The 21,031-nt window shown below is 34.5% G+C and overlaps 1 protein-coding gene and 3 long non-coding RNA genes across 4 annotated transcripts in view; 3 read left to right on the top strand and 1 right to left on the bottom strand.

The window, feature by feature from the left end:
* Positions 1-2,788, bottom strand: LOC128238838 (uncharacterized). Its single transcript, XR_008261781.1, has 4 exons — positions 2,075-2,788; positions 1,682-1,774; positions 633-717; positions 1-169 (listed from the first exon to the last, which is right to left on the bottom strand). It is a non-coding gene; the product is annotated as an uncharacterized LOC128238838 (long non-coding RNA).
* LOC128238837 (uncharacterized) overlaps positions 2,338-21,031 on the top strand; it is a 26,592-nt gene continuing 7,898 nt past the window's right edge. The window contains exon 1 of the mRNA XM_052955115.1: positions 2,338-2,385. Coding sequence (XP_052811075.1) covers positions 2,348-2,385 — 38 coding nt within the window. The 5' untranslated portion in view covers positions 2,338-2,347. The remainder of the gene's footprint in view (positions 2,386-21,031) is intronic.
* LOC128238840 (uncharacterized) lies at positions 3,627-6,069 on the top strand. The gene is made up of 3 exons (XR_008261783.1): positions 3,627-3,650; positions 4,294-4,364; positions 4,714-6,069. It is a non-coding gene; the product is annotated as an uncharacterized LOC128238840 (long non-coding RNA).
* Positions 12,719-17,055, top strand: LOC128238839 (uncharacterized). The gene is made up of 2 exons (XR_008261782.1): positions 12,719-12,940; positions 15,869-17,055. It is a non-coding gene; the product is annotated as an uncharacterized LOC128238839 (long non-coding RNA).

A 21,031-nucleotide genomic window follows, 5' to 3' on the forward strand; every position in this document is an offset into this window, starting at 1 on the left:
AAGGATTAAGGCTTTTTATTGACAACAATTTTTACATTGTAAGATAGATTGAATCTGTGGCTTTGTGCCTGCTCAGCCACATCAGTTGCAAAGGTCATCTTACATTTTATCCTGGATCGGAATGGTCATAGCCTCACTGACTGAGCTCTCTGAACTTGGCACACGTAAACTGAAACAAAAATAGCTTCAAATCTGAGTAAACATAATATTTAATGTTAATTCATCCCCATAACAATCTATCTGCATTGTATAAACAGTTTTTCTCATTATTACCTCTGCTGATACTTATTTCGAGATCTAAAATAAAATCCTAATATGATCTGCTTAGCAGGTTGTTGTGACGTCAAAGTTTTCTGTTGCCAATAAAACCTGGAGTGACAATATTTCCCCCAACATCAAACTGGTTTAAAAATTGAGAAATGAAAATAATTCTAGTCTCCATTTGTGCTCAGAAATCAGTAAAAGGTGCATTACGACACCAGACAGTTCTATATGATTCCTTCTGTATCTAGATTTATTTAACTGCATTTAAAATATAGACACAAGTTTATGTAGATCACAATTATCAATGATGGTCAAGAATGTGTAACATAAGCAGCATTAAGCTCTGTAGAACATTTTAGCTCAGTTACCTGGTATTTGGACTACAGTTTTGGCCAGATGAGCTATCAAAACTATCCCATTCCAGCGATTTGGTCCCTAGGTCGACCTTTTGGTCTGTGAATAATATAAGAAATGTGTTTAAGTAAGCTACGATGCACAAAATAAGCAATACTTTGTTCCTAAATGTTGCATTTTTTAATATTTCATACAATCCACATAAATGCAATTGATCAAATGAGATAGATAGGTTAGCTAAACCTGTCGAAATACTAGGTAACTGTGGTTTTTAGCAATGAACCTATGTGTAGATTTAAAATCTGCTTTGAGTATGTAATAAAGAACCATTTATTGGTTATAACCAGAACTATTATATACAAAACTCCAGGTGGGGGTCAAACTCGGGACGCTCGGATTCAGAGTATGATTAGCTAACCTCTCCATTGCCACTAATACACTTAACAAATAAACATTGAACTGTTTTATATTGACATTAATCCAGAGGGGATTTAAACCAAACCAGGTCAATGAAATAGTAGTTATAACTGATCACAGGGGCAGGATGTGTTGTTTGCCACAGCCCTATGGTCCTTATCATTTCCAAAAGGGCAAAATTATTCCCAGGCTGATATATAAAGATGGGGGGAATTGTTACTAGAGCTTAATCACAATCACATGCCTCTTGTTTCTGTCGAGTCAAGAAATCACTAAAAAAAAATTGTGCCATTTTTTCCTCATATAAAGTGTTCAAATACCGTTGTTTAATTATAATGCACCAGTGAATTGTAACCATGGCCTCCCCAGGTCCGGGGAATAGTGGGGACTTTGACGTTCTGACAGGCCCTGGTAAAATACCCGCCTGCTGAAACAAACTGATGGTAAAATCCCCGCCGAATGCCCCTGCACCCAAGGGACCCTAGGTAAGGCCCATTCCCCACTATATTTGGCGCGAAGACAAAACAAGCGCATTCAACCCCGGGCACTGTAGGACCTGGAAGGTAAAAACATGGCCCAGTTCCCCGGCTATTCCAGGTTACAATTGACTGGTGCATGTGAAAACAAAAATAAAATAAATGGTAACCTTAAAGTGGCCATTGGGCACCGCCATTTTTGACCTAATGTATGTCAGTGAGCAGGAAACGCCTCCAACATCAGAACAGGAAACTTGTGAAATCTAAAACATGCAACATCTCCATTTATTTTTTAAGTGACCAAACAAAATCATGCAATAAATACAGTGTTATCATTCTATTTACTTGTTCCATTATTCATTTAAACTTCCCATTTTAACCATCAGTCTTATAAGCGAAGTAGTCCAAATAATTGTACGTTGGCGGATTTTTTTTAGATTTTTGATATGGCAAATCCTTCACGTACAAATTGTTTAGTATCAAAAGTGGGTAGTTGTTCCGATCAGGATTCCGGGTTAAAGCATATAGAGTCTATAAAATATCATAAAAACAAGAAATATTACCAGATAATGTTATTTTATATTAGTTCCGTACACAAAAAAATAAATATCCAACTTATAATTATGAGTTTGACGGCTTTTTTTCATTTCATTCTGTCAAAACATAACGATATATACATGAAGGCCACCTGCAAGGCTTCAGGGCACAGTTTTAAATCGCTCGGAACATTTCGGCCATGGCCGAGTTGTTACGATTGTATAACGAGGTCTATCTCGAAGCTTTGTCGGAGGAGGCCGAGTTATTACGATTGTATCGAGTTGTTCCCCTTCGCATAAATGTTTTTGTGTCAGTCAACTTTCGTTTTATTGGAAAGGTAAACAACTTGTTTTAATGCATTAAATGCTTGTTTAGTGCAAAATAACATTTCACTTACATGGTAAAATATGAATATAACTCTTTATGATCAATTTCAACCATAAAATACTTCACTTAAAACAATTTCAATATTTTTAAAACACCCCCGTTTTTTGCACATTCCCGTTTAGACGTTAGGGATTGGAAGAATCCCGTATAACACGTCTATTATTTTAGACTAATAAGCGAAGGTGAAGTCAAATACGGCATTCATTTCCCATTGACATCCGAAAATACACAACGTCCGAATTACGTTGTATTTCTTTCCGGACGTGATCACTAAAAATCGAATATGCCATTATTTTCTATATATTACAAGTGTTCAAATGCCGTTTTTTTTATTAATTTAATCAACAAAAGTAAAATAAAAAGTAACTTATAGCGTCCACTGGGCGCCGCCATTATTAGCCTTTCATTCGGAACTCCTCGGCCATTTTATCGAAAAAATGGCCGAGGAGCTCCGAATGTTAGCTAGACTGGTACCTCATTCTCTTTTCTACAATTTCACCCTTATATATATAGTATAAGTTACCTCGGACCCAGCAGCAACCAAACAGATACGACTCCAATCTTTTTCAAATTGTAAATGCCGTCGTATTTTGTTTTTACACCGACAAATTCAATTTTATTACATCTTACAACTTACAAGAAAATTGAGAGCACTTAGTTTACTGTTTGGAAAATAAAAGTGTGTGGCTTTTCCAAAATTCGTAATAAAATCGACATATCTTTTTCCGATAGTACCAAAATCTTTGAAAATTAAGACATGCTGTTTATACCATACCCCACAATATATTGACATTACAGTCAGTTGAGAAAATTATCGGTGTAAAAAGTGGTGTCATAACAATTGTGTCGGAATTCAACCCAAGAAGAGGGCGTGGAAGTGGCAATATGTCCTCTACAATCAATTAAAGTTAAGGCCAGTTGTTTTCGCAAATGCGTTTAATGTCATGATTTGATGGATAAATTGTCCTGTTTAGTACATTTTACAAGTTTAAAAATAAGTAAACGTTCATAAATGCTATTATCAACATAAAAAAATGTTTCACTGTGTCGATTACATGGTTATATTTTTCATTATATGTTTGTGAGCTCAAACATTATGTATGTTTAAATTATAAAATTGCCTGAAAATGCATATTGCATTGCTATACAATTGCACACAATTATATTCATATATAAAGACAGAATGAGGAGCGAACTTTTACCACTTATTTGTGTGTAAGTGTTATTTTTATACTTATTGTATTTTAATAAAATATAAAAATAGTTTTAAAAGAGCCCTAATGAGAAACTAATTGGAAATGTCATTAATTCTTAGTGGGTGGGGTAAAGTCTTCTTTCATTTGACAGATTCTAATTTAGTAAATAACAATTTTGAAGCTCCAGTGATCAGTGGCAAAAATTAAGAAAACAAATACTCTATTTTTTTTTTTTTAATAACAAATAAGTCTGAATCTGACTTTACTTAGATCGATAATAGGTTAGACTTTCTTTCTCAGTGTATTTATCTCATACATTTCATATCATTAACTTAATTTTTTTATAATTAAAATTTACATTCTTTTAACCAAGAATGTATGGTTTATATGTCCGTGAGTGTTGGTAGCGAACAACTTAATGTAATGGCACAATTGAATAACTCGGCCATGTTCACTAATATAGTTCTCTAAATAAATTATATCTTCATTTTATTGGTTTAACAAAATGAGTTTGAACGCATAAATCAGCACACATTTCTTTCAAGACTAAATTCTTTGATATCCACCAGTGGTGGTGATGCAGAAACATTGAAAAATGCTGACATTTTTACTGTGCCAATGAAATGCAGACATTTAAATTTTAATCTTATTGTCATTTTCAGAGAAGAGTATGGTACCAGGGGTGCAGCTGACTCTGATTCCCGGCTTGTTCTAATGAAAAAAGGCAGATGAGGTAATGGTTGCGCTATTTTCGAATTTCGGACAATAATTTAACATTATATGACTAGTTGGAGGAATTTTTACCAAATTTTCAAACTTGTATATGAAAGACTGTGATCTGATATTATGTCAGCAGTCTAATATCACTGGTTTCCATACATTTGCACAATAATTGCCAATTGGCTCGTTTAAAGACAAAAATAAAAAAGGTGTCAAAACAGTAAAACTGTGAGGATGCAGCTTTAAATTGGTGTTGCACTTGATGTTTTGTGAATACTTTTCTGTTGTTGTACAGGCTTTTAAAATAATTGATCTGAAAATATAATTCCTATTTTTGATGTATTTTCTGTTTTCTATTTCAGGCACTGGAATCCGAATGTAATCAAAAATGCCATTATATGAGGATTGACCTGCAATGCATGGCAACCATCTTAACACAACTGCAACGCCTTCCTTGGAAAAATGAGTGCAAGATGGAAACAAAGCGTTCAGTGGAACATCTTGTCATCTCAAATATTTGATGACATACATACTGATGTGAAGTTGAAGATAAAAGTCATCTGTTGGTCCGTGATTATTAAATATATCCGAACATATATTTTAAAAGGGTAAAATGGTAAAGGATTTATATACGCTTTAAGTGGTTTTCCTATATTATGGAGGGAAGATAACTACAAAAACAGAAATAGATGACATCGGCAGACCAAATAAAGGAGAACTATTTTGTTCAGTTCAATTTTTAAGACTTCAGAAAATCTGTAAATAGGGCACATCCTTGCAAATGCCATATTGTAAACTGGGCTCTTTAAAATGTGAAAAGGTGAAAGTGGTCTAGAGGATAAGCCCCAAATTCAAGGTTGTGAGTTCAAGACCTCCAAGATACTTTCTCTTGAGCTCAGGAAAAGGATGTCCATACTTGTTTCTTCTTAGGCAACAGACTTAAGAGTGATTTTGTAAGCTTCCAGCTTGCATAGCAATCTGATAAGGCATAAAATAAGATACTAGCTGACTTGCAAACAGTTTTTCCATTTGTGTTGATTTATTTTTCAGTCTGTTGGAATGTTTATTAGAAGTGATGCGCATTGCTTACTGCAACCAATATTTATTTTCTTTATTAAGTTGAATTTAACGAACACATAACATGACTTGTGATTTTACAGATGCATGTTTATTTTGTTGATTGTATGAGTTTATTTTCTCAAATGATGTAATAAAAGTTATTCTGAATGACTGTCCTTTTTTGTTTGAGGTTTTGGCATAGCATAGTGTCATCATCATCATCATCATTGTTGTGTACAAATAAAACATTCAAAACAATGTATTAAAAACCAAACTGTCAAGCCAAGTACTCAAAGAGGCACAAGGATATTGCTAAAGAGACCGGTAATACAATTAGACAAATAAAATGTAAAGAAAGATCTATAATTCTGACACACGGTAATGCTTTAAATAGTCCTCTCATTGTGTGTTTATGGTTAAAGTGGAGACATACAGTATATTTTGTAATGAAGACTTAAATTTGTATGGCAACTTTAAGCCATATATGGGGATTAAGCGCCAGAAATATTGTGAAGTCTCCCAAAAGACTCAATGCACTTAAAAGGGCTTGGCACAGAAATGAAAGTAAAAATGGGAGCAAAACCTAATTTATCATTAGTTTTACATTGGATTGCATACACATGGCTCTGTTATTACTTGACTAATATTAAAAATATAAAATTAAGAGACATGTTGATCCAAACTGTAATTATTCTTGTTTGCATTTTATGGAGTTGGACATAAAAGAGTCATTTGCTGAAGAGTGATCTAAAGGCTAATTATTCAAAATAGATTAAGTATTATTGAAAAAAGTCTGGTATACATTGCTGAAAAGTTTAGTAACCTGGCTAAATATTTGTTTAAGGCTTTTATTTACAAAAAAATAAATCAGTTTAGTATCTTATCAGTTACTCTTTTGGTGTTGTTGTTTTTAATAAAAAATGACAATTGACTCAAAGATATTGAGACTAATAATTATAGATTTAGACAAGTATAATGTGTAAGGAAACTTCTAATGAGTGTGTTTTATCCACAGCCTAGGAGGTAAAGTGAAGCATGATCTGCCTTGAACAAATACAATTTTAAGACAAGATCTGTCAACTTAGTGCACCAGTCAATTGTAACCCCACCCCAGGTCCGGGGGAATACTGGGGTTAACCAGGGGATATGGGCCGTGTTTTTACCTATCAGGTGGCCCTGCAGTGCTGGTTGAATGCGGTGGTTTTAACTTCGCTTAAAATATAGAGGGGAATGGACCTTACCTAGAGTCCCTGGGGTGTGGGGGAATTTGGCAGGGATTTTGCCATTGGATCGTCCGCGCAGGGTGGGGATTTTAGCCGGGTTTGGCTGTACTGAAAGTCAAAGTCCCCACTAATTCCCAGATCTGGGGAGGCCGTGGTTACAATTGTCTGGTGCATATACACATGAACGTTGTATTGGTACTCTAACAATTGAGCTTACTGTGTGGATAGTCACCGCCCCACCTCAACCCCACAGAACTGTTTACACAAAAAAAACTGCAGCCCAAACCCAATAATGCTGAAGTAAAGGCATGCATAGATTTCAGCTGGTAAAGCTGACTGGGTGCCAAGCTCACACCCATCCTACCACAATCCAAAAGTCTAAACAATGCAATCAATGATTTTACAGAATACTAATGTTGTTTTAATGGCAAGGCATGGTGTGAAAAATAACACGGCAAAGTATGACTTAAAACTTACATTTCATATGATAGGGTATTCCTATAACTGTTGAGAAAATGTTGGCATTTAGTCCATGCATGCATTTAATCCGATGTAATGATTCATGCATGCCATGAACCGTATGATCATTCCAATGACAGTCAAGTACATTTTCTGTGTGCTCACGATTTTTCTAGAGGAAATAGAGTGCTTCAACTATAAGGAAACATCTAAATATTCATAAAACGAACATTCTTTGAGGTTACAATAAATATTTTCTCTTAAACAAGCACATTTAATTTAACACAATCCATTTCCTTGTTGTTACAATGGGCCTTCTTTACGCGGATTGAAAACGGTGTTAATCGCCGGCAGCCGCATCGCACTTTCGCATATCCTTACTACTATTTACGAGGTCTATCTCGAAGCTTGCCGGAGATGGCCGAGTTGTTACGATTGATATATCAGTAAACAGGAGACCAAACTAAATTTAAACAGAGTTAGCTTTATCGCAAATGTAAACATGTGTCAGAGTGAATAAAAAATAGGTAAAATGCAAATCTCACTGAAATAAAAGTGGCTTTTTTCATCAGGACATATAAAATTTCCTGACAATAAATGCCCGATTTTGATTTCTTTTCACTGCAATTTTTTTTTCACTGGAAATATTTTGTGTCCGACAAAAACAGAATTTTCGGCCGATCATCACCGAAAATTACCGGACATAACCGACTGTCCGACAGACATTCGCATTGACTGCTTATATTGTCCACAGGGCGCCGCCATTATTGGTCTTTGCCTGACCCGATAACGATACATTCGGAACTCCTCGGCCATTTTATCGAAAACAACCTCGGATGTATGCCGGTACATCTGTTGAAGTAGTTCGTAAAATTTTGAATTATATCATTAGTTAAATGTAGTGTTTTAGAGTTGTATTTATTGATCTAAGTTTAAATTTATTGTCATTGAATTGTATTATAGCAAACATAATGAAGAATCCCAAGAGTTAAGTCACAAAGTTTAACTGCTAAATAAAATTACTACGCGATCTACTTGCAGCGGACTTAAACGTACCACTTTTTGAGTGTGTAAACCATCCAAATACATCCGAGGTTGTTTTCGATAAAATGGCCGAGGAGTTCCGAATGGATAACGATGGTCGGCCCAGTTGTCTATCCTAAATTATGATCGGACCTGCTTGAGGCCATCAGAATTATTAATGTCGTTCATCTTTGTCGTGATAGTTTTTTTTACTTTTATGTTATAAAAGGAATGGCAATATTACTATATTATAGTATATTCCATACTTTTTTAGGAGTCTATCATGAACTATTTTAATGCAACGTTTATAAATACGTTGAAACTGTTGTCTATCACAGATTATTTAGCTTGACGAAATAGGCTATTGAGCAAACAGATTTTAGGCTTAAAAGTATCACGTTTATGAAACTGTTGTCCGCATCTCAATAATATGTACCTTTTAATACGAAGTTGTTAGTGTCTATCAAAGAAATATTTTAATTGATATTTATGTATGTCATACAAAAATAACCCTATTATATACCATTTCTTTTATGGACATTTGAAGGTCCATATTAACAAAATCAATTGATATATTTTAATTTTTGCATCAAATATGTTCTTTGATAATATAAAGAAAAGTACATTGATCAAACAAGTGTAAGTGAGAAAGAAATAGAATTGGCTTCAATTGCCAATCAATAATTTCTGCTCACAGTCTGCAGTCTATCACAGATCAATGAGCAATTGCAATGACCAACAGTTAACACAAACGCTTCCGTGGGAGGGGGGATGGCACACCCAGCACATGCCCCATCACTAAAGTCTTCAAAGTTTGCATTCTATCTCAAAGGAGTGGAAATTAATAAACTACACCTTTCAAATGCCATCATGTGCAGGCGATGTGAACTCATAAAAACAACAAATTCAAACAGCGCAACTTCCTTTAATTATGTCCTCTTGATGTTTCTTCATCCGTATATAAACAACAGTTTCCACGTCTTCCAACAATTTCCAATACTGGTGAAAATGTATCCATCATCCGTGCGATATTTGTTGAAAACAAGAAAAGCATACATGCCATAAAACTGAGAAAAAAGTTATTTTCTCCAGTCTTGTAGCAGAACGCAATCCTTGAACATGTGCAAGATATGCCATGAAGTCAATATCACCACTACTTGAAGGCCACCGATGTGTTATGTTCACTTGTATGTCTTTCTGATTTCTTCACAAATTGCTTACGTCTAGCGGACCCTTGGGGGGAGGGGTACGCCCCTTAGGTATGTCCTCTCTTGGGGAGAGGAGTACGCCCCTTAGGTATGCCCTTTCTTGGGGAGCGGAGTACGCCCCTTAGGTATGCCCTTTCTTGGGGAGCGGAGTACGCCCCTTAGGTATGCCCTCTCTAACGTCTATTCCTGAACTCTCCCCTGCTTTTAAGATAAACTTTCATAACCAGTATCACTTATTACCTTATTATTATAATAAAATTCATTAAACTTATCTTGAAGCCATATGATGGCAGATAAACAATGGTTAAAGTTAAATGAACAGTAATGTTCATTTCTATTTTTTTTATTGATAAGATTAATCTCAGTATGAAAGATTCATTTTATATTAGAAAATAAATAAAATATATATGTTTAGGAAAGACAATTAAGAAAACCATGTTTTATGATAGACAATATTTTTTATGTAAATGATAAATAAGAAAAAATATTCTTATTGTCTATCATGAAATATATATTTATTATTGTCTATCATGAAAAATATTTCTTACTGTCTATCAAGAATTGTTTTTATTATTGCCTATCATGAAATATTTTTCTAACCGTCTATCATAAATATTATCATATTTTATGATAGACAATAAGAATTATTTTTTTTTAATATTTCTTATTGTCTATCATAAAAAATATTTCTTACTGTCTATCATGAATTATTTTTATTATTGTCTATCATGAAATATTTTTCTGTCTATCATAAATTTTAATACATATGTTTAAATTAAAATATTTCTTATTGTCTATCATGAATTTTTTTCTTACTGTCTATCAGGAATTATTTTCATTATTATCTATCATGAAATATTTTTCTTACTGTCTATCATAAATTTTAATAAATATATTTTATGATAGACAATACGAAAACAAATTATACATAATTACAGTAAAGCAAAAACCATGATTGACTGTAAGAAACTTACTACTTGTGTTTTCATGTAATTATAGGACAAATAAGAAAAATATAAATAATTCTTATTGTCTATCATAAATTTAAAAAAAACAAACATATTTTACGATAGATAATAAGAAAAAATCTGGATAAACAGCTAAAGTTCAACATTTCAAGAATAATATTTTACGATAGACAAGAGGAACTGCGTTGATCATGAATGATAGATAATATGACAAATAAGACCACTTTTTTATGCTTCAACTATAAAATTTTCATAATTTGTTTTCAAGATAGACACCAAAAATGTGTTTCTCCTTTGTTGACTTTCGTCTATAAACTCGAAGTTAGAGCAATATTAAAACCATTACCAAGATTTCCAAATCCTTTAGGCGAAGACCATGACAAAAAACGAGTTGTCGTTTCAATTTCATGTGTTCGAATCGCATCCAGAGCCTCCAATAAACTTTTTTGCATGGTCGCCGCCATGTTGTATCACCTAAAACGACCAATTTACGGTAGTCGAACTACTTTACATTACTTTACAGTATATTAATAATTGTGATGCCCAATAAGAGGTCGTATAATAATCTGAGATAGACAATAGCATCGACGGATATTGCAATAATGCAATGTTGTCTGGTTCCCAGCGTACTCGCGGTAGTCAGACCGTGAGCGTGTATGAATATAACGTCGACCGAATTAAATAATGGTTGGGTAAAAAAGGCTGGCTAGACCGGACAAAACCATTAGAAATTTCCGTACCGTCCGGAAATATTTCGGAAGTCTTCAGAATTTCAATTGGGTATAAAAGACTGGCCGGATCGGACCATTTCCATACCATCATAATAACAAAAACCAAACAACAATTAAAAATTAAGAACTTATTACATATAAGTATTAAATATATGTTACATAAGTATTAGTTCTGGCTTCCATAACTTTAATGTTGATATTTACAACACATTAAAGTTATGGCGTAACCCCCATAGTTAAGTCAACCAGAATCAATTGAGTGTGATGATGCAATGCAATCACATGACCATGATGACGTCGATGGATTCTATATATAGCATCGGATTCACATTGTTCATTTAGTTGAATTCAATTGCAGTAAGGCTGTAAATACCTTTTGATAAGTATTTTTTTATTTATTCCAAATTTGTTATTAGTTATTTATTAATTATTCGAAATAGAAAAAATAACAGCAAACTAAACACTAGGTCACATGGGTATTTTCTGAAAATCTTGGCGTCACGTGATTAAATTTGAACACAACTATGACCTAGATAAGGAATGCTTGTAATAGGATTTATTAAAATGTTAAATCAACTATCTTTAAAGCGTTTTTTGGTTTTGAAAATGATTTGTGAACTACTGTTTCAAACAGTGAAAATATCAATTTGGTATTTTTCATTGTTAAAATTCAAGCCCGCTCTCACTCGCTCAAATCCTTTTTGGGGCATTTCATAAAAATAAAATATTGTCTATTGCAGAGAAGATCGCAATATATTTCACCTCGTGATCACCAAAATTAAATAAAAAAAATAAAATTAAAAAAAACAAACAAAAAAACACACTCGTTTGACTGTTCACCATTGATAAACTTCTCGTTTTAGTTACTTTCGCTTTAGAAAATTATTTCAAAATCTATTTCTACGAGGTAAGCGATACATATTTTTTTTACTTTAAAGCGTTTCGTAGTATAGCTGGAAAGTATTGTCTTTACTGTACGGTCATTTTGACCACAGTTGACCAATAGGTGATTGAGTTTTGTTATGAAGGGTCGAGTTATCCAATAGAAAGGATTAACGGTATAGACCGTGATTTTGGAGACGAAAATTGATTCAGTTCTAGCATGCACAGTAGTCTGGACATTTCGGGATCTCTCAGTCGCAGAAAGACATTGCAGACTCTCAACTTTGTAAGATGCAAGAGGATATTTTGTGTAACGCTACGTATCAATTCAAGAGAAAAAGTTGTGAAGACCAGTTCAAGTTTATTCTTAAAGTAACAACGCAGCTGAGGGAAGCGTATAGTCGTGTTAGAAAGATGGACATTGAAGCAGCGGGAGCAAGCATAGCAAAAGGTATGGGTTTAATGATGCAGAGGCAAAAGCTTGTTAAGATGGCTGATGCCTCTGAAATGGGTTGGGCTGTTGTGAAGGAATGTTAGCAATTCTTTGGCTTCGGACTCTGAACACGAAAAGAAAATTTCGAGAGCGGAAAACAAAGCGTCAAAGAAGGCTAAGCGGTTCCTGAAAAATCGGCCAGGCAGGGGTCGGTTTGCGTCACGTTTCACCCCGTATACCAGCAGGGCGTCGGCTTATCCACCTACACCTTACGGAACAGGAGCGCCGATACCTACCGTGACACAGGCGGCTTTCACGGGACCAAAACCACAAAGACCTGGATTATGTTTCGGTTGCGGGAGACCAGGGCACTGGATATTTGAATGCAGAGCTGGGGAAACACCCAAGACTTATGATAAGATAAGTAGAATAGTAGATGATATTGTTAGTCAGAATATATTTGAAAATTTTGATCAGCAAAAGCAGTTGCTAAATTTGCCCGGACGGGCCTCAGAATGTTTAAACGGTGCGCAGGTAGAAATAGACCTCGTGACACCGGTCGGCAGATTAAAGCGTTGCATAGCAGAATGGGATAAAATTGGGGTATTAAAATAACAATGTTTACTTAACAACAGTTTTTTTAGAAGGTTACAAGTTGCCGTTTATAACTTAACCTAACGCTGAAATTCTGAAAAATAATAAATCGGCCAAAGATAACTCTTTCTGTTGAAAACGAAATTGAAAAGTTGCTGAGTAAGTTACTGGTTACTTATGATGAAAAACTATCCGAACTTTCTTCTACTCGTGCCATAGGCATGGGTGGTTGTGTGAGCTTTTTTACACTCGCCATCGGGTTATACTAGTTACAAGTTATACTCATTCGGCGAGCACACCACGATTTACATTTTAGGCTCAGCCTGTCATAGGCATATATGTTGGCATCTCCTTAAGTTGTAGGATATATCTTTGATTGTTCCCTTTAGTTTTATCGTGTACCTGCTTCAGTAGCAATAACGGTCTATAATTATGGGTCTTTGTCATCAACTTAATCCGCTTGACAAACAAGTGTGTATAACCGCTTTGATGTTGCACATTTCGGATGAAGGTGTGATCAACAGAAACATGTTAAAATACTTTCAATAATCATTGTTCAATTTTCCTAAAAACATAATTGTTTCGAAACACTAATGCACCGGTCATATGTGTTATGTAGACCAAATAAAAGTATTTTAATATTTTTTATTAAAAATTGTCATTTACGACAACAGAAGAAGGTATTTTCTCTTCTTTTTTTTTAAATCTTATTTTCACGAAAATAACTTTATTTTATCTAAAAACTAACCATATTTTTGTCAAAAAGGTTATTTTCACCAAAACTAACCCTACTTTCAGAGTTTTATCAAAATCTGATTTTCGCGAAAATAACTTTATTTTAGTCAAAACTCAATACATTATTGTCAAAAAACAGATTTTTATCAAAATTTTATTTCCGCGAAAATGACTTTTTTTAGCCCAAAGCTTACTATATGTTTGTCAAAAATGTTGTTTTTGCCAAAACTAACTCTATTTTCATATTTTTTCAAAATCTTATTTTCATCAAAAATAACCTTATTTTCGTATTTTAGTCAAAAAAGCTATTTTCGCGAAAATAACCTATTTTCGTATTTTAGTCATACCGCTGAGTAAGGGGTGCATATCCGAAATAGGTCAAGTTCCTAAAGTGGTGAATCCGTTAACTGTTGCTTTCGGAAATAAGGGTAACCCCGTATGGTATTAGATTGAAGGCATATTAATCATATGATATTAATAAACATTTGGTTACATTTAGGTACAAATATGAAGATGTGTCGGTTGCTAAACAATTATTTAGAAAATCTGAGTTTTTGTTTACATTTCATTTGAAGAATGCATATCACATAATTGAGATATTTGAAGGGCATAGAACTTTCCTGGGATTTTCATGGGGTAAAAATGGAGTTACAAAATATTATGTCTATAATGTTTTGGCTTTTGGTCTGGTGACAGCTGGTTTTATTTTCTCAAAAGTTTTCAGAGTTGCAATAAAACATCTCGTCATTGAGTCATATGGTTGTAACATTTTTAGATGATGGCCTCGGGGGACACATAAATTTTGATAGTCATGCATTTAAGTCAGGAAGTAAAACGGTTGTTAATTTCACTGGGTTTTTTGTTTGCTGAAGACAAATAATCATGAGTGCCAGAAAAAGAGCCACATGGTTGGGATATTTGTGGTGTATGGAAACAAACACTATATATACATGCTACCGAAGAAAGAATATGTCGGTTAGAAAATGCATTAGATTCACTATTTTTTCAAGTTCTTAAAGATAAAATTTGTTTAGTACCTGTTCGATTTTTGGCTTCAGTAGTGGGTCAAGTTATTTCATTGCAAAGTAGCTTGGGGAAAATTGTTTGCTTTAAGACTAGATTTTTGTATGCATGCATAGATTCCAGATTGGGTTGGAATAGCATGGTATTATAAATGGTTTTATTAAGCAGTAACGCTATTACAGAGTTGGAGTTTTGGTGTTAAAATGCAAGGAATTTGAACGTTAAGGGTGATTGTATAGCGACTGAGTTTCAGGCTGACATTGATTGTTTTACTGATGCAAGCCAATTTGGTTATGGTGGCTATGTTGCTCTTTGTGCGGGCGTCTTTATTGAAGGTACAGAGGTTTATGGCTCTTGGAATGAGCAAGAAACTGTGAAAAGCTCCACTTGGAGGGATATTGAATCTGTTGACAGAGTAGTGAAGAGCAACGTTGATTGCTTACAGGGAAAGACTGTTTGAATGCATTGTGATAACAAGAATGTTACAAGCATTCTACAGAAGGGTAGCAAAAAGCCTGATTTACATAGTGTAGCTGTTGATATTAAGGAGTTTTGTGATATGAATGATATAACACTGAAGCCTTAATGGATACAGAGACAAGATAATGTTTGAGCAGATGAATTAAGTAGGCAATATGATAGCAATGACTGGAAAATGATACCTTGGGTATTTGATCAAATTGACAAATCTTGAGGTACTCACACATGTGACAGATTTGCATCAAATTTGAATAATCAATGTAAGAAGTTTAATTCAAAGTTTTGGTGTCCTGGTTGTACTAGCATTAATGCGTTTGATAGATTTAGAAAAATGATTTAAATTGGTAGGTGCCACCACCAGTATTTATCGCAAAAGTTATTCATAAATTTATGCACAAAAAAGCAGATGGTACATTAATTGTGCCTGTATGGAAATCTGCAGCTTTTTGACCTTTGTTGATTGATTGAAATGTTTTTTAAAGAGTTTGTAATAGACATCATAATTTCGCCTAAGGATGATATTATTGCTAAAGGAAAAGGTAACAATGGGGTTTTTGGTCAAACACACAATGATTGCTCTGAAAATAAGGCATTGAAGCCTTGGAGTTAGGGGTGAAAGATGGTCATATTTTTACAAATGATACATGATGATTTTCTTTGTATTTTGAGGTGTTTATGGACATATTTATGTATTTTCAGGCATAGGACTGCAGGGCAACATAGCTAGGCAGATGCAGCAGGAGGGTTTGGCACAGAGTGCCAAAAATGTTGATATTGCAAAAAGGATGGCCAAGTATATTATGTCAAAAAGTGAAAGCACATCCAAGAAATACTATAGTGCATTTAAAAAATGGTGCGATTTTTGTGAATCAAATAAGTGTGTCGATGCCCGGAAGGCCAATTTGTGTCCAATGTTGAGTTGATGGATGATTCTGCCTCTTTTCACAAAGTTTCTGCAGCTGTTACGCTATAAAGTGGGCCCATTCATTGATCAATGAAGAAGATCCTACAGACAATGGTTTCGTTAGGAACTTGTTGGAATCGTCTAAAAGAACTGCTAAGGAGCCAGTGAAGAAGAAGGACATTGTCACTTCGGAGCACGCTATCGGCCAAACAGATATATTTGTAGAGTTGTTGATTTAAGTATAGATATTAGGGTGAAGTATAGTATAAACTGAGTAATGGAAAGACTTTTTACTTTACAGCGTTTCGTAGTATAGCTGGAAAGTATTGTCTTTACTGTATGGTCAGTTTAACCACAGTTGTCCAATAGGTGATTGGGTTTTGTTATGAGGGGTCGAGTTATCCAATAGAAAGGATTAACGGTATAGACCGTGATTTTGGAGACGAAAATTGATTCAGTTCTAGCATGCACAATTGTCTGGACGTTTTGGTTTTCTTTAATTTTCAAAATTGATTTTATTGAAAAATGTATGTTATATTGATAGCTTTACATATTTTTGGGGTTTTCTGTTTTTGATAAATACATGTAGTATAATTGTTTAAGAAAGGATGCCTGAGATATATTAGAATAATATTGATTAGAAGTGTTAATAAGAATAAAGGGGTGCTGTTTTCCAGAGCATTTTTACACCATACTATGTGTGTGAATTTTTAACTCTGGTTTTTACTCTGGCCTATTGTATAAGAAAAGCTTTCATTTGAATATATATGCTTTTCAAGATACATGTATCAGTGATTTGTGTACAAGAAAATTTGGACTAAACCTACTTCGTCATATTGTCAAGGAGCATGTTTCATGATTTGTATGCAACTGTGAAACTCTCATAAATATAGATTTATTATCTATACATATTCTGATATTGACAAACATGCTTGCTGAATAAAATGTCCTTAGCATTTGTGCATGCTATCGGCCAAACAGATAGATTTGTTGAGTTGTTGATTTAAGTATAGATATTAGGGTGAAGTAAAGTATAAACTGAGTAATGGAAAGACTGACATAATAGGTAACACATATAATGTCTTGTTAGTAAACACGTTCCCAAAACGAACTACTTTCAAAATATGAATGTAATTTTTAAAGCTAATACTTGTCATAAATACTTCTGGAATACTAGTTTTGGAAAACGATTTATTTAATTAAGGATTGATCGCATAATTTCTTGAAGAATTGTTACTATGAATATATTTTGTATAAATAATAGCTGATTTTTGTAATGTCGTATATATTTACTCGTCTGAAAAAATTGACAGTTGTCGACACTAGATTGTTGTCATCGTCGTCAGGTGTTTGTTAAGTTTTGCATTTATGTCACTTACATGGAAAGTATCAAAGTTATCACTTTGAAACATGGGGAACTTGTTCAACTAATACCTTTCTTCACAGTGTACCCTTAAAATGCTGAATCTCGCCTGAGTTTTTTAGCTCAACTGAGCACAAAGTGCTCAAGGTGAGCTATTGTGATCGGTCTATGTCCGGTGTCTGTCGTCCGTCGTCAACAATTGGTTATAATCATCTTCTCCTAAACCGCTTTGACAATTTAAAAGAAACTTCATAGGAATGATCCTTGGTTGGTGCTTTTTCAGAATTGTTCAAAGAAATGAATTTTATGTAGACCATGGCAACCTAAAGGAAAATGTCAACAATTGGTTAAAATCATCATTTTCTCCTAAACCGTTTGGAGAATTTTAATGAAACTTCATTGGAGTGATCCTTGGTTGGTGCCTTTTCGAAATTGTTCAAAGAAATGAATTCCATGCAGAACTCTGTTTGCCATGGCAACCTAAAGGAAAAATTACAAAACTTGTTTTTGCGAATACTATTAATTAGGCCTAGTGCTTAAATATTTGGTGTGTAACATTTTATGAAGTCTTCAACATAGTCACTTATAAGGTAATTATTGTTCTTTTTTTAGGATCATAGATTAACATAATTATTAAACACTTTATTTTTTAGAAGAAATTTCATTTTTACTTAATGATAAATTTAATAATCAGACTTTTCTATTTAACTTCATGTATATTATTGTAAACTTCATGTAGTTTATTCTAAGCTACAAATCATATCTTCTGTGTGGATAGTGAATAAGCCTTATACAGAAAAATTTGATTGGTGCCGCACTGAAGTGCGCGCCTATTATGGAATGGGAATTTATTTTAGTTTATAGTGGTAGGAGCGGTTTTTAAGTTGATTGACAGTTGGGTTTTACTGTTATTTTATTATGATTAAAAAATGCAAATGAATGGCGATTGCATGGGTGTTAAAAATGCTATTTATGGTTGAATAGATTGTCTTCAATTTATCTTCAAAACATTATATCGGAAGAACGACAAATAAGTTCAATAACTGTTCCCGATTCGTTTACGTTTTCCGATTGGTTACCTGTAATATCATGTGCCGGAAATGTAAAGATTCGGAGAAGTTCCGAATGAAATGTAAAAAGTGTGGACCGGTAATTATGTGAATGGGAATAATTATGTTTCATGTTGTTTTGTTATGTTTACTGCATTAATAAACCATGAGGTAAGCTGTTTTCTTTAATTTAATCGATATTGGAATTAAATGTTCACCTAACTTTATTTGTTAATGTGTTGAAGGTGACATTAGTAAAATTTTATTACGATTGCCCCTGAGATGTTTTATTTTTAGAACACTACACATATCCGGATGTTGCTAGTTTTAGAACCAGAAGGTATTTCCCCGCTATTCATAGGTCAATAATGGAATTTCTACATCGTTGATTAATAGTTGGAAACTCGGAGAAGTTTTCTCATGAATATACGTTTAAAATAAGTAAACACTAAAAGTGCACACTGACAGTTGATTACGATACATCTAACAATTTTAGTCATTACAGTGAAACATGTATTATAAGTGAATTATACGTACGCGTAAGATAAGACTTTCTGTCGAAAAAACTAATGTCAACAATCAGCATGGAACTGTGATATTCGTATCAAAGGGCTATTCATGTAAGTATCCTTGAGTAGTTGTGTACCTTTATGTGTTCAAAAAAGTTTGTTTTTTAATTTATCTTTGGAATTCTTAAATCATTTTTATTTGCTTAATGTTAAGACAGCGTTGTACTATAAATATACATGTTACATACTTTACATATACTTATAATGCACCAGTCAATTGTAACCACGCCCCCCCCCCCCCAGGTCCGAGGAATAGCTGGGACTTTGACTTTCGGGCCAGCCAACCCCGGGTAAAATCCTCGTCCTGCGGGGACGAACTAATGGTCAAATCCTCGCCATATGCCCCCGTACCCCAGGGAGCCTAGGTAAGGCATATTCCCTGCTATAATTTGCTCAAAGACAAAACCACCGCATTCACCCGGCACTGCGAGGCCACCTGAAAGGTAAAAACACAGCCCATTTCCCCGGCTATCCCCGGCATATTCCCAGACCTGGGCGGCCGTGGTTACAATTGACTGGTGCATTATGTACACGTTACATATTTTTAAATGTACTTGTGTACATCATTTATGTATATGATATGAGTATGTAATCTTTTATTTGATTGTTTTATCTTAGAAAAATATTAGACTTAAAAATATCCATTATTTGTTTACAAACTGCATATTTTCAAAATAAACCTGTATTAAAAGATGTACATGGTTTCGGGCTGGAAGCCACGACAGCTTGGACACAAGCGACATTCATTTGCTTGGTGTAGGTCTCGTTGAACGCCATACTGTTGTGAATCATTATCAACCATATGCACAACAACTACACATTTGTGCCTACCAACCCTTACTTGTGGCTAAAACGGATATTAGTGCAGAATGTATAATTAATACATGTGCATTTGTATTTTACGGTTGTAGTTTCTGTTGGTTGATAATCAGAAGTCTAATTTCTTTCAGGCAGGAAAATGACTGAATATTACTATTATATGAAGAATTCCAGCCTGCATTAAATACTTTGTTGGATCATGGAGACAGATTTGACATCCATGTCTATCCACAAGGCAGTCACATATGATAGAGATGATGTGAGTATTTCATATAAAACATACTTGAGTTGGTGTTTGTTGTTTTATAAACTCACTGTATTCAATAATCCAGTGGTGGTGGTGGTGGTGGTGGTGGTGGTGGTGATGATGAATTTTATTGATAACTTTAGTAATTTTCTTTATATTATATACATGTATGTATCAGCTTATTGTTGTTTTTAAATAATGTTGAGAAATATTAAACTGTTTATATTTTATTATGTCTCCCCCTCTATGGGGGAGACATATTGTTTTTGCCCTGTCCGTCAGTCCGGTAGTCCGTCAGTCCGTCCGTACGTCACACTTCGTTTCCGATCGATAACTGGAAAACCGCATGACCTAGGATCACCAAACTTGGTAGGGAGGTTGGTCATGAGGTGTAGAAGATCCCTATTGTTTTTGGGGTCACTAGGTCAAAGGTCAAGGTCGCGGCGACCCCCAATGTAAAAAACATTTCCGCTCAATATCTTGACAATGGTTTGACCTAGGTTCACCAAACTTGGTAGGGAGGTTGGTCATGAGGTGTAGAAGATCCCTATTGTTTTTGGGGTCACTAGGTCAAAGGTCAAGGTCGCGGCGACCCCCAATGTAAAAAACATTTCCGCTCAATATCTTGAGAATGGTTTGACCTAGGTTCACCAAACTTGGTAGGGAGGTTGGTCGTGAGGTGTAGAGGATCCCTATTGTTTTTGGGGTCACTAGGTCAAAGGTCAAGGTCGCGGCGACCCCCAATGTAAAAAACATTTCCGCTCAATATCTTGAGAATGGTTTGACCTAGGTTCACCAAACTTGGTAGGGAGGTTGGTCGTGAGGTGTAGAGGATCCCTATTGTTTTTGGGGTCACTAGGTCAAAGGTCAAGGTCGCGGCGACCCCCAATGTAAAAAACATTTCCGCTCAA

This window comes from Mya arenaria, chromosome 6 (genome assembly GCF_026914265.1).
Source record: "Mya arenaria isolate MELC-2E11 chromosome 6, ASM2691426v1".
Classification (NCBI taxonomy): Eukaryota; Metazoa; Mollusca; class Bivalvia; order Myida; family Myidae; genus Mya; species Mya arenaria.